At 39.1% G+C, this 14,476-nt stretch overlaps 1 protein-coding gene across 1 annotated transcript; it reads right to left on the minus strand.

Annotated features, from left to right (window-relative positions):
- Nucleotides 1–366: 366 nt before the first annotated feature.
- On the minus strand, nt 367–1,699 carry LOC128744157 (dihydroorotate dehydrogenase (quinone), mitochondrial-like). Its single transcript, XM_053840961.1, has 3 exons — nt 1,673–1,699; nt 1,198–1,604; nt 367–1,126 (listed from the first exon to the last, which is right to left on the minus strand). The coding sequence occupies exons 1-3, from the start codon at nt 1,697–1,699 to the stop codon at nt 367–369; spliced, it is 1,194 nt and encodes a 397-aa protein (XP_053696936.1).
- Nucleotides 1,700–14,476: the final 12,777 nt, after the last annotated feature.

Consider the following 14,476-nt stretch of genomic DNA (forward strand, 5'->3'; position numbering starts at 1 on the left):
ATTTTTTCTAGAATCGAAGTAAACGAAGCCGCAGATGTATAAAATTGTCGTCCCGGGCCTGGGAAGCAAAAGAGTGCTTCTATGTGATTGGCTGATTTTGACAATACCTACTATTTATACTTTTTTTTAATAGTAATTTGACAAATTATTTTTATATTTGCTATATTTATCAATTTTTAGAAAAAATACTGATCGATTGATACAAATATCTCGAAAATCCATTGAAAAATGGCTGAGTTATGCGCGCAAACCATAACCACTTTTCGTTACATGCACATTTCTCGAATTTCTAAAGTGCACCCCAATATAGAATAGAAAACAAAAACGTAGTTCTACGTTAAAAATCTTTATTCTTAGAACCAATCATCAACTTTGTAAGATCTGATCTACGCCCTTGCCGACGGCTTGCTGCACGCTGTCGTACCCGTCCGCTTTCAGTAGCTCCTCAAGCTCCTGTTTGACTCGTATCACAATCGGTGGTCCATGGTAAATAAACGCCGTATATAGTTGAACCGCGCTGGCACCGGCCAGAATTTTATTGTACGCATCGCGACCGCTGAAAATCCCTCCAACGCCGATGATGGGAATCTTTCCCTCGGTCCATTTGTACACCTTGGCCACCAGTTGGGTAGATCTTTGGAACAATGGCTGCCCACTCAAGCCGCCCAGCTGGCCGGCATTGATGCTCTTCAGACTAGATGGCCTTTCGATGGTTGTATTCGATACGATCAGTCCGTCGACGGCACATGCTTTGCTGCATACAACTGTGACTATCTCCTGGATGTCTTCATCGGACAAGTCCGGTGCCAGTTTCACCATAATAGGTCTTTGTTCTGCCAGCGGCAGGGAACTCCGTACCTTCAGGACTTCACTCAACAATACGAAAAGCGTACTTTTGTTTTGCATAGTCCTCAAACCGGGCGTATTCGGGCTACTTATATTGATAACGAGATAATCAGCTAAGCCACTAAATCGTTTCACTCCTTTCACGTAATCGCGGATCGCATCCTTTGAAAGTTTATTTTTTCCTAAATTAATTCCTAAAGCAACATCTTCGCCACACTTTTGACGAGCTTCTTTCAGCCGCTCGTAAACTACTTTGTGGCCCTCACTATTAAATCCGTATCTGAAAAAAAAATTTGGTAATATGAAACAATGTTACCATTATAACAGAACACGTTCAGTTCACACACATACCTATTGACAATTGCCTTATCCTCATACAGCCGAAACACTCGCGGTCTCGAGTGTCCCGGCTGCGGCTGGGGCGTAACCGATCCGACCTCCACAACGCCGAACTCAAGCAGATGCAGTCCACAGACCGCTTCGCCCTGTTTGTCAAAACCGGCAGCGATACCGACCGGATTGCGCAGAACCATATTCATCAGCTGGGTGCGCAGAACGCCGGGATCTTGATATCCGGGTCGAATCAATCCCAGCTTCAGGCCGAACACCGCCAGATGATGAGCAGTTTCCGGCGGAGCGAGCCGAACGATCGGCATGAAAATGTTTTCGTAGAACCTTTCATTTCCCTTGTACAGGCAGGTGATGCTAAAGGTTGCTGCTCCGAGCGCTGTTACCTTCAATAGAGAGCGCAGCTTATCCTGTCAGAAGCAAACATGCATGGGACAACTATTGAAAACAATAAGGGTTATGTTATCGGATCACTTACCGTTAGAGCGGCGCGAACTGCATTCATGATTGACCTTGAAATGCGGTCAGGCATAATTATTAATATTTTTTTGAAACGATGGTTTTTACAATTGATGGAGGGACGGTAGGGGAAAGTAATGAAAATTTTTTGGGAAAGAAGCGGAAAGAGTGGAAAGGAAGGAAGGGGGGGTTACATGTAGCTACGCTTAACAAGTTGTCGTTGTCGCTTAACAAGCATTGGACAAAAGATAGGAGTCACAACGACAACTTGTTAAGCGTAGCTACCTATTACCCCCCCCCCTTCCTTTCAACTCGTTCTCCTCCTCCTCAAAAAACTTTTAAAAAAATATTAAGTATCGATATACCAGTACCAGTTTCATTCGGTAAGTATCAAACGTCACACGCAGTGTCTTGGAAGTCGCAAGGGCCTGCATAGTGTCGTCGTCCCGCCAGTAAAAACAAAGTTAGATTAAACTTCTCGGTCGGTGGTTCTACAGTAGACGAAGGAAGAGGCACAATTTGTGTCTAAAAATAACCCAACCCATGTCATTAGCTTTATAAGGGGGGTTTGCAGTCTCCTTTTGTCCACCACCTCTGTGGTGAACACACGGTGTTCAATACTGAAAGTAACACGATGTTACTGTTAAGTAACACAGAAATAACATTGTAATGTTACAAAGTTATCAAAATTTGACGTAACATTTAAATAAAAAAAAATCGGAGGGGTTGTGTACAAGACACGACCGCATATACAGGTGACGCAGGACTACGTAAGTCTCTTTGTAGTGATAGTAGCATGTATTCAATCATTCAAATAATCATTCGATTCTTCATGTATACATGCTATATGCAACATATATACATGCTACATACGTTGTATGTAACATTTATCAAAGTAGTAACATTGCATACGTTCAATTCTCAAAAGATTGTGCATTTGAAAATAATTTAACAAAATCAAGAACACAAACTATTGCTTTTCTGCTACCTTACTGAAATTAAAGCTTGTTTTTATTACCCATGGTTCCTCACGTTGAAGGGATTTTACCTATTCAATCCTATTTTATCAACAGCACATCTTTTCAGTACACTTCTAATGAAACGGCAAGCATGCGTATTCATACAGAGTTGTATTATAACCGAACACTACAGCTGTAGCACATTTTTCCAACACAGATATCAAATTCGCCGAGGTTTAATCGTCTAGCAGTCGCAGTAAAGAATTTGCGATCTGTTAGAACAACGAACTTGTGTCATTTGTTCTGGCACACTTTCCTAACACAGACATCAGATTGGACTAGGTTTAATCGCGTTCGTAAGAAATCTGTTGGCACGAGGGGGCTTTGTCACTCTCTGTGGCCTACTTCCCAAGCAAGGACATCAAAATGGTCTAGGTTTAACCGCGGTGTTAAGAAATCTTGTTGAAATGAGGAAACTTTGTCACTTGTTTTGGCTTACTTCCCAAGCACAGATATCAAATTAGTATAGGTTTAGATCATCGTAAAGAATCTTCCAACCAATCACGAAGCGAGAATTTTGGTAAAACATAGGTTCATTATTTTCAATTTTTCAATAGTTCAACATCAAGAGTCCATACTTTTCTTCATTTGGGTCAATTCTTAGAAGATTATCCGATCGATTGGTGTAAGAATATTAAAAATCGATCGGAAAACCGCTAAGCTATTAGCGCTCAAAACCTTTCATTTTTCGTAACGCTCGCATTTTTCGATTTTTCGGAATGACACCCTATCTCAAAACTTGCCGTAACACGTAGTCCTACGTCAATATAAAAATAATTTGTCAAATTACTATTAAAAAAAGTATAAATAGTAGGTATTGTCACTCTTTTGCTTCCCAGGCCCGGGACGACAATTTTATACACCTGCGGCTTCGTTTACTTCGATTCTAGAAAAAATGTAACCGAACCCTTGCCTTCCAGTAGGACAAGAATTATTCATTACCAGCTAAGCTGGACAAAATTGAAGTCCTGAAGGTAAACAACTTTTGTAAAAATTCGAAACTACCCACACACTTTGATCGATGTTATTATTTAAACATAGAACCTAGACGAATTCGATGTCCTGAAAGTAAACAAGTTTGTAAGAGTGTAAAACCATCCTTTCAATTATACTTACTCTTCGATCGATCTAATCATTCGAACATTAACTTTAATCAAAGTTGATGTCCTGAAAGTAAACCGTTGAAAAAAAGAACGCATCTACCTCTTCTCTTCAACCGATTATATTATACTAGCTGACCCGACAAACTTCGTATTGCCACAAATTAACCCGTGTTGTACATAAATCATGAATCTCGGATGATCTTTGTCACTTCTCGAGTTTTGCAAGCCCCCCAGTGGGCGGCGCTTCCGACGGCGGGTCACCGGCAACACTCGCGACCGGCTCGTCCTGAATGATCTAGTGTTACTATAGATAGTTTTTGTGGTCTTGTTATTGATTAATGTTTTATGGAAGAGTCTCGAATTTCTCGAGTTGGATTAGTTTTTGAGTTTCGCAAAAATTTCTGTTTTATTTGTATGAGAGTCCATATCCCCCTACCACAGGGGTGAGAGGTCTCTAACTATCATAAAATAAATTCAAGACTCAAAAATCTCCTACATGCTAAATTTGGTTCCATTTGCTTGATTAGTACTCAAATTATAAGGAAATTTGTATTTCATTTGTATGGAAGCCCACCCTCTTAAAAGGGAAAGGGGTCGTAATACACCACAGAAAAAAAATTCTGCCATCTAAAACTCTCACATGCCAAATTTGGTTCCATTTGCTTGATTAGTTCTAAAGTTATGAGCAAATTTGTATTTCGTTTGAATGCGAGCCCCCCCCCCCCTCCTAAAAAGGTAAGAAGTCCTAATTCATAATGGGAAAAATGGTTGCCTCCAAAAACACCCACATGCCAAATATGGTTCCATTTGCTTGATTAGTTCTCGAATTATGAGGAAATTTGTATTTCATTTGTGTAGAAGCCCCCCCTCTTGAAGTGTGGAAGGATCCTAATTCACCGTAGAAAATATTTTTGCCTCCAAAAACCTCCACATGCCGAATTTGGTTCTATTTGCTTGATTAGTTCTCGAGTTATGGGGAAATTTGTATTTCATTTGTATTGGAGCCCCCCCTCCTAATGTGGGAAGAGGTCCTATTTAATCACAGAAAAAATTCTTGCCTCCAAAAACACCTACACGCCAAATTTGGTTCCATTTGCTGGATTAGTTCTCGAGTTATGAGGAAATTTGTATTTCGTTTGTATAGGACCCCCCCCTCCTAAAGTGGGGAGGGGTCCCAATTCATCATTGAAAAAAAAATTGTCTCCAAAAACACACACATGCCAAATTTGGTTCAATTCGCTTGATTAGTTCTCGAGTTATGAGGAAATTTATATTTCATTTGTACAGGAGCCCCTCCTCTTAAAGTGGGGAGGAGTCCTAATTCACCATAGAAAATTTTCTTGCTCTCGAAAACCTTCACATGCCAAATTTGGTTCCATTTGCTTGATTAGTTCTCGAGTTATGAGGAAATTTGTATGGAAGTCCCCCCTCTTAAAGGGGAGAGGAGTTATAATTCCTCTTATAAAGAGGGGAGGGGTCTCAATTCACCATAGAATAAATTCTTGTCACCAAAAAAAACACCCACATGCCAAATGTTGTTCTATTTGCTTGATTAGTTCTCGAGTTAGGAGGAAATTTGTATTTCATTTGTACAGGAGCCCCCCCTCTTAGAGTGGGGAGGGGTCCTAATTCACCGTAGAAAATTTTCTTGCCCTCGAAAACCTTCACATGCCAAAGTTGGTTGCATTTGCTTGATTAGTTCTCGAGTTATGAGGAAATTTGTATGGAAGCCCCCCCTCTTAAAGGGGAGAGGAGTTATAATTCCTCTTACAAAGAGGGGAGGGGTCTCAATTCACCATAGAATAAATTCTTGTCACCAAAAAAACACCCACATGCCAAATGTTGTTCTATTTGCTTGATTAGTTCTTGAGTTAGGAGGAAATTTGTATTTCATTTGTACAGGAGCTCCCCTTCTTAGAGTGGGGAGGGGTCCTAATTCACCGTAGAAAATTTTCCTGCCCTCGAAAACCTTCACATGCCAAATTTGGTTCCATTTGCTTGATTAGTTCTCGAGTTATGAGGAAATTTGTATGGAAGCCCCCCCTCTTAAAGGGGAGAGGAGTTACAATTCCCCTTATAAAGAGGGAGGGGTCTCAATTTACCATAGAATAAATTCTTGTCACCGAAAACACGCACATGCCAAATTTGGTTCTATTTGCTTGATTAGTTCTCGAGTTATGAGGAAATTTGTATTTCAATTGTATAGGAGCCCCCCCTCCTAAAGTGGGGAGAGGTTCTTATTCATCATAGAAAACATTCTTGCCTCCAAAAACACCTACATGCCAAATTTGGTTCCATTTGCTGGATTAGCTCTCGAGTTATAAGGAAATTTGTATTTCGTTTGTATAGGAGCCTCCCCCCCCCTCTTAAAGTGGGGAGGGGTCCCAATTCATCATAGAAAAAAATTTTGTCTTCAAAAACACACACATGCCAAATTTGGTTCCATTTGCTTGATTAGTTCTCGAGTTATGAGGAAATTGGTATTTCATTTGTACAGGAGCCCCCCCTCTTAAAGTGAGGAGGGGTCCTAATTCAACATAGAAAATTTTCTTGCCCTCGAAAACCTTCACATGCCAAATTTGGTTCCATTTGCTTGATTATTTCTCGAGTTATGAGGAAATTTGTATGGAAACCCCCCCTCTTAAAGGGGAGAGGAGTTATAATTCCCCTTATAAAGAGGGGAGGGGTCTCAAATTACCCTAGAATAAATTCTTGTCACCGAAAACACCCACATGCCAAATTTGGTTCTATTTGCTTGATTAGTTCTCGAGTTATGCAGAAATTTGTGTTTCATTTGTATGGGAGCCCCCCCTCTTAGTGGGGGGAGGGGTCTCTAACCATCACTAAAACCTTTCCTGGCCCCAAAAACCTCTACATGCAAATTTTCACGCCGATTGGTTCAGTAGTTTTTGATTCTATAAGGAACACAGGACAGACAGACAGACAGACAGACAGACAGACAGACAGACAGACAGACAGACAGAAATCCTTCTTTATAGGTATAGATTATATTCTCGTTACGTTATATCGAAGTAAAAACGAAATTTATTCCTATTCGAAAGAAATAGATTGCAAATGACAGGGAACCCTTAGAAAACCGCTAACTTTCAAATTTCACGATAGTTGGTCTTATAGTTTGGAAGATTCGTTAAGAAATGAGAAAAAGCGAAGAGTTTGTAAAGATTTTGTTAATTGATATTTGTAAATCTAAATAACGAAATTGTCTCATAATTTACAACGTTTAAGAAATAGAAATAATTTTCGCACAGTAGCAATGCGAGGTCATACCATAATGAAAGTTAACACTGTTGTTTTTATTAATTTTAAACAATTACGTTATATCGATGTTAGGGGCCGTGCAATAATTACGTAAGGGCATTTTCCTCATTTTTGAACCCCCCCTCCCACCTATATAAGATTTTGTAAGATTTTGACCAATCCCCCCTCCCCCCGTAAAAAAATCTTAGTAAGATTTTTTGAAACATCAAAATGCAAGTTTTATTTAAAAAGTTAGACATTGAAAGAATATTGAAATAGTCAACAAAGTTCAAACAAGGTTATATTGAAATAGAAAACCAAACAAGTTCAAACAAATTCATAAAAAAACCAACAATACAAATTTTTTGTTGTAAATCCCTTTATGGTCCACTCACGAACAGAACGTATTTCAGCATTGAGGTTGCCAATAAACGTTTGTGTATGCTCAGAATCTCACAAGCGTTCACTTAATTCGCATTGATCCACATCCACTCTAAATCGTCTTACCACGTGTCCTCGTCAAGTAGCGTACAAAGAACTTATTTGCCTCTTCTAGATGACACACGACATGGTCTTATGTTGTAATTGGTACTGCGTTGCGTGTAATATACAGATCGGTAATGACCATCCGCGATTTCTTTTGAAGCGAAATAATGACCCAACTCTGGTCACATGCGGCAGGCAAGATCTTTGGATGCAGAAGAATAATACATCCCAAGAAACATTTTTGTTGTATAGTAGCTTATCAAGCACTTGTTCCATTAGTATAGCTATACATTAGTTGAATAAGCTACTTTTAAACATAAATGTTTCTCGCGATATCATAAGGGATTTTACGGCTGCTTTGCGGGATTGGGATAGGTAATTGCAACGAAATATGTTGGAATAATAGCATAAACCGATAACATCAGATGGCTCTGGAACAAGTAGGCCAACTGCTGTTTTCCTGAGTGGGCAAGGCTAAAATACTCAGCAGGTTGCTATGCATTTCCTTGCAGCATGAAGGATTTTGACACTTCACAACTTAACTCATCAATTTAAAAAAAATTTGTAACAAGTAACATGAATTGCTATTAAAAATGTGAATTTTTCTTAATTTTTTCGTGTGTGAAAATCTTACGTAAGAAATGATTAAACCCCCCTCCCTCCCAAATAAGATTTTGTAAGATTTCGCGGAGCCCCCCCTCCCCCCATTATGCCTTACGTAATTAGTGCACGGTCCCTTACCCAAGTAGCACACTTTAGGTCTATTTAGTTGAAGCAACCAGATTACGACTGAAATTAGTCATAATTCGGTTACCATAACTACTTTGTAACAACCGTGCTAGTAGGGTTACTTTGAATCGAGGTTACTTTGTATCGAGGTATTACTGTACTATAAAAATATATTCTTGTATGGTCTTGTATAAAAACGTGATGGAATTTTTCATGTGACATGAGGCACCAATTTTCAGTGTTTGTTTAAAGATTAGCCATGAAATTCTTAACAAGTTTTTGATTTAATTGCTGTTGTGAAGTCGTACCGCTTAAATTTGGCTTATCTGTTGCCTATAATGAGTTGGCATCAGACATCCTGGTGAATTATTGCGTTAGGTGGAGATCACACCGAAACGAAAGTGAAATGAAAAGGACGAGTATAACAGCACTGTTGGCGCGGACGGTTTATTGAAGTATACTTTGCCTTTGGACTTTAAGCAATAGCCCGTGGCAGATCAACTGATCTCGGGGTTGCTTGTGGGACTAAGTTCTTTCGTTAGCGATAGCCCGATTGGGGTCGCATTAAACGTACGAAGTCTGAAGTCGAAATGGCTTGCTTTATTGTTTGAAAGGTTAGCTTTTATAGTTAAATTTTGGTGGAAAATATCGGTAATGCATATCGATATTTTCCTTATTCTAAATGCATTCTTAAAGCTAAAAAGAGATAGACTACTGGGACAGAAAGATTCATTGTTCGATACATTGGGTTCTGGAATTGTAATTCGAGTCCTTACACCGAGTCACATATGCCACCGAGCGGTCGGAGAGCCAGCTCAGCGAAATGCGTGCACTTGTGAAGTGTATGCATGGCGCCGGTGCTTGCGTTCGGTGCCCGCCGTGTGTCTCAATACGATCGGAGTTGTCTGTTTTGTTTTGCTTGTTGCATAATATTTATTTACATGATGTTGTGCATGGTTAGGGTAGAGTACGGATGGTACACGAGGGCAAAAGGATTTGTGCTCTTTTCGCCTTTCCACGCCTTTTCCCCTTTTTTCTGTTTATCTAATTTGCATACGCCCACACGCGGTGACAGCAGCGTATCCATGCACGTGTTGTGTGCATTATCATGCGCAAGGGAAATTTTAACTCTTTCATTGTATTAGAGCAACGAAGCCACGATTTGAATGCATAGGTGCATAGAAAGCATAAACGTAGGTCCATAGGATGCTTAGAGTAGGTTTATAGATTAAGACAAATATGTGTTTCTCTTTCTATCATACAAATTAAGTTCCTTTTAAATTCATGTTTCAAATCAAATAGAAGTTTATGTATTGGTAGGCAAATAGACCCACATAGTTTTATATCTATCTCTGTTATGTTGATATGAATTGAACTATCCGTTTCATTCTTACTATGACATTTTGATGGAATTTGTAACTTTTGGACATTTGATTAGGATAGAATGTAAGCGATACCCAAAAGAGGGAAATTTTTCTGTAATGTAAATAATTGTGACTATATAAGCTAAGTTTCGATTTAATAAAGTAGTGTTCTAGTTCTAAAGACCTCGCATGTAGATGCTTTTCCTGTTGCTAAGGAATGATATCACATGACCCTTAGACGTCTCCTGTTTTAAGGAACGTTGTAATCCGAACTCACAAACCAAGTGCTAAGGCTATCTTCCTGTTCTTAAGGAAGAAATTCGCGTTCCGTTTCCGTATCTAGGAAACGTAAAAATAAGAGGATCCTTCGTCCTCTTGAATTCGAATAAAACGCCCGCACAGCTGTAAAGTAAAAGTATATGAAAAGCAGAGAAAAAAGCCACGAAAAACCTCCAATGTCCTTAGAACGGTAGTAATAATTGAAAATCTTCCAGTCTGCGTGATTTTAACTAGCATTTACATGATAGTTGAAAGACAAGCATACATCAAAGGATATGCCATAATAAAATGGTGTTGTCAACTATTTTCGAATAAATTGATAAGAGTGAATTAGTGAGAGTAGTGATAAGAGTGAAAGAGTGAATTTTGAATAACCCAGATCAATTGATTATTATTTACTGTTTAGCCAAAAGTTTTGCGTTTAATGACAAATATTTTATGCTTTGAATAAGTTGTTTTTAATCCAATACACGTATATCGATTGCAAAATATGGTCAATCATCTAACAAAGTTATAAACTTGCGTAACAAACTGTGGAAGCTTTGAAGAATGTCCAGTGTTATCGAATTGCATCTGCATTCGTAGTTCTACGTTAGCGCAGCGTACGTGCCCTTAGGCACAGACCTTCATACTTTTTAGGTATATATTTTCAAATATCTTTCGGCTTTTACTGTCTCAACGACACCGGGAGTGCCAATATGTGTGGCGTTGATCTAAAAAGTCAGTTGTGCTTCCCCAAAAATAGTCCACAACATCAATAAGCGTGTCCAGACCCGACCTTCTAGAAAAATGTTTTGGTCTGCAAAACGGAGTAATCGTATGACGGCAAATCTATTATTACTTATCGCGAAAACATCACCCGATTCGGTTGAAAACTGCCGGACTGTCCGGTGCAATTGGATTTAAAATCAAAAGGCAAATTGGACTAGCAATTAGACTTCGAACTGGAATTGGAAATCAGAGTTTAAATTTGACTTGACATAGGATATTAAATTAGACATGAATTTGTACTAATTTAGGCTTGAAGCTTTACTTCATATGGAACTGAAATTTGGGACTCACATTGAGAGTAACTTGGACTGGAAGTTTTACTTGGAATTAGATATGAAATCGTACTTGAAGCAGAATTAGAAGGTGTTATTTACCTCATATTTAACTGGAAATTTCATTTGAATTTAAGCTCGAAATGGAACTTAAAATTGGAGTTCAAATTGAACATAAATTGGATTTGAATTAGAATTCGAATTCTACTTCAAATTGGACTTGGTTTGAGACGTTAAATTTGACTTGAAATACACCCTCAAATTAGACTTGAATTTGGACTCATTTAAATTGGAAGTTTCACTTCAAACTGCACATTGATACAAAGTTTTACTTGAAATTACATTTTCCTTTTTTACTGTTTGTTCCTTTTTTCTCTTTTTCTATATCGTTTTCTTGGTTTTTGCTCACTTTCCTTCCGTTTTTCCCCTTTTCCTTTCGTCTTCTTTTTTTCTGTCCCGTGTTTCTTAGCTTCCTGTCCCATTTTTTCTTATTTTCAGTTCTCATGTTATTCACTCATGTTTTGTTATTCTCTTATTCCTACATTTTTAGTATCTTTCCCTTTTTTTCGTTTCCAGTTTTCATCCTCTCCTAACCCCCTTTTATGTACCTACATTCTCGTTTTTCATCTTCGTCTGTCCCGTTTTTCCTCGCTGATTCTGATTTAGGCTCCCTTTTTCCGTTTCCTCTTCGGTTTTTCCTATTTCATCTACCGCTTTTCGGTTTTCTATCTTCCGTTTTGCCTTTTTCTTTAATCCGTTTTTCTTGTTTTTTCTTTCTTCTTTCTCTGTCTAACTTTTTGTCTTTTTGACCTCATTTTCTTAGTTTCCTCTGTCATTTTCCTTTCGGTTTCTCTTATTTTCTGTTCAGTATTACATTTCTTGTTTCGTTTTCCTTTTTTTTCTTTCACTTTTACTTTTTCCCGATGTTTTCTCTTTCACTATTTCCGTTTTTTCGCCCTTTTCCAATCCCCTGATTTTCCTCTATTTTGTTATTCGTCTTTTTCTTTCGTTTTTCTTTATTTTCAGGTCCGTTTTTCCAGTATAATCAATATATATAGAATGCCAGTGTCGCTGCAGTGCGCGTGGTGAACATCATACATATTCAGATAATGTATTTACATTATATATGCATATGTGTGTGTGCCTGAGATGCATCAAAAGGGGAATCTCACTGTCAAACTTTGACAGCCAGTTTGAAATTTCGAATATGGCTGCCAAGTAATGTGATCTGATTGTAAACTTCACTTGCTTCAAATTTCTGAAAAAATCGGTGCAGAAGGCCGCAGTTGTGGGATTCTATTCATCCGGACGATAAGAAAATTAGCGTTTAAAAACATTTCACTGGCATGAAAACAGCGATGAGTGCACTGATGACAACACCAACCAGCGCACAGATAAAGAACAGATAAATAACAATGAGCAGCTTTGATAATGAAGTTCCCGATTCACAGACTTGATACAGATTGTTAGCATCATGTTTACCATAATGAGTCTTGTAGAAAAACAGCGACACTGGCATTCTATGTATATTGATTCTACTGTTTTTCCTCTTCTCTCTTCTTGTTTTTTATCAGTTTCGGTCCAATTTCGACTTTTTTCGATTCCAATGTGGAGGAATCCCAGAGACTCCGCGTGAATCTTTTTGGTTCGTCCTGGTAGAGCTGCGAAAAAAAGAACTCACCGTCTAAAAACGCCAGTACGAAGAGCACGTGCCCGCTAGCCCAGAGGAAAGGTTCGCCAGCAACGACAAACGGAGTTACAAAACGGTCAGGTGCAAGAATTTTGCCATAAGTTGTTACCGTTTCGCACTCTTTACCCTATAACACCCAGGTAGATCGAAATAAATTGAATGTATCGTGAAGCAAACTAGAGTTCGTGATGAATTTTGCATATAAATAATTCATAGGTTTAGGTTGGGTGAGCGTTTTGAAGCAAATGATACATTATTATAAATATAAAAATTAAATCAAAATCGAAATTAAAAATAAATAAATAAATTAGGGAAAAATAGGTAAAAAGTAAAATTATTTACGAGTAAATAAAATCGAGGGACTAATTAAAAAACACTCACGATGCAACGATACAAAACATAATCCACAACTCTACAAACACCAAACGAAATAAAATATCAGTTCAATGGCTTAAAAAACGGCAGGAAATAGAAAGAGGAGTTTCTCCCTCCAGCGACAGTGGAGCTACCACCACTTTCGATTAGATGGTTCACTAAGTCAGAACAAAATTAATTAGGTCCGGCTATTCAATAAAAATTAGTTAAAATCTTTAACTTATTAAAGTAAGTGGTGCTTATTATATAGCACGATATCTGTGTATACGATCCGTGGCACATGAAGTGGATTAGCATAGTCAGAACCCATTAATATTATTCGGCCTGAATACGCCGACCCGGTTTACCAGCCCCTAGACGGTAGATCAACGAGTGATTGGCAAAATCCATCGGAAAAACGTACCCGCCTTCGAACCCCCGCTTCTGAGGTCACACGCGCTCCAGGGGAGGCGGTGACGGGCCGGGGTTAAGCAGTTCGATAGAGCAGGGAAAACCTCGCACCTGCAGTCGTAATAAGTAGTGATCGACATCGGACCGGGTAAAGTCCGGAAAGTCCGGTTCGATGTCCGGTCCGAAGTCCGATCGGAACGAAATTTTAGAGTCCGATTTTTTATCGGACCGGAACCGGAACGAAGCGTTCCGGAACCGGACCGGACCAGGAATTCCGTTGAAAGTCCGGAAAAGTCCGGTGCACTTTTGATAGTAAAACTGACCGCAGTGGAAACTGTCGCACTGTCGAACCAGGGAAATGCGTGTTCATAAGAATCTCCAACGTTTCCCTAGTAGTAACAGTGAGACTGACAACTTCTTTTTACAATTGCCCTAGGCCATTATTATGGTCTTTGACTAACGCTTTTTAGAGTCGCGCCGTCACAGGCAGAGTCTGGATGCTTTCGCAAAATTTGACTCTGGACTTTCTTTTGGCTTTGCGAAGCTCTGCGTTGTATTTGGTGAGAGATGCCCTGTAGGCCTCCCAATTAAACGTGATCTTTGTCCTGTTGAATAAACGCCCAGCCTCCCGAATAAGGTTGCTGAGCGATTCATTCCACCAGGATACGTCACGGTAGACTATCCGCGTGATTAACGGACAGTTTGCAGTATAAGCATCAATAATCCTACTTTGTAGGTCATTGGCTTCAACGTCCAGCTCAGCTGGTGTGCGTATATTAATATGACAGGAATTCCGAGAGTTTCCCAGATGTTCTCTGAATGAACTCCAGTTGGTTTTCTTCGGATTTCCGGATTGTTCTCTCCTGAGAGAGTTTGCCTCAATATCAAAAACGATATGCCTGTGGTCTGATAAACTTAGTTCGTCAGAGACATGCCAGTTTTTGACCTTCTTAGCTATAGAAGTGTTGCACAGAGTAAGATCTAGGACCTCATCTCTGATAGCATTAACAAAAGTTTCGAACATTTTACTTTGAAGAAAGTTTCAGCATGGCTTAAGTGTTCGAAGTTTGAATCAGAACGGTACCTA

The sequence above is a fragment of the Sabethes cyaneus genome, chromosome 3, assembly GCF_943734655.1.
Source record: "Sabethes cyaneus chromosome 3, idSabCyanKW18_F2, whole genome shotgun sequence".
Taxonomy (NCBI): Eukaryota; Metazoa; Arthropoda; class Insecta; order Diptera; family Culicidae; genus Sabethes; species Sabethes cyaneus.

Bases quoted from the DNA above. Each gene is read 5' to 3' on its own strand.
- LOC128744157 (XM_053840961.1), bottom strand. From the start codon at position 1,699: ATGAATGCAGTTCGCGCCGCTCTAACG. The intron at 1,605-1,672 runs GTAAGTGATCCG...TGCTTCTGACAG, and splicing joins CAGTTCGCGCCGCTCTAACG to GATAAGCTGCGCTCTCTATT. The intron at 1,127-1,197 runs GTATGTGTGTGA...TTTTTTTTTCAG, and splicing joins GATAAGGCAATTGTCAATAG to ATACGGATTTAATAGTGAGG.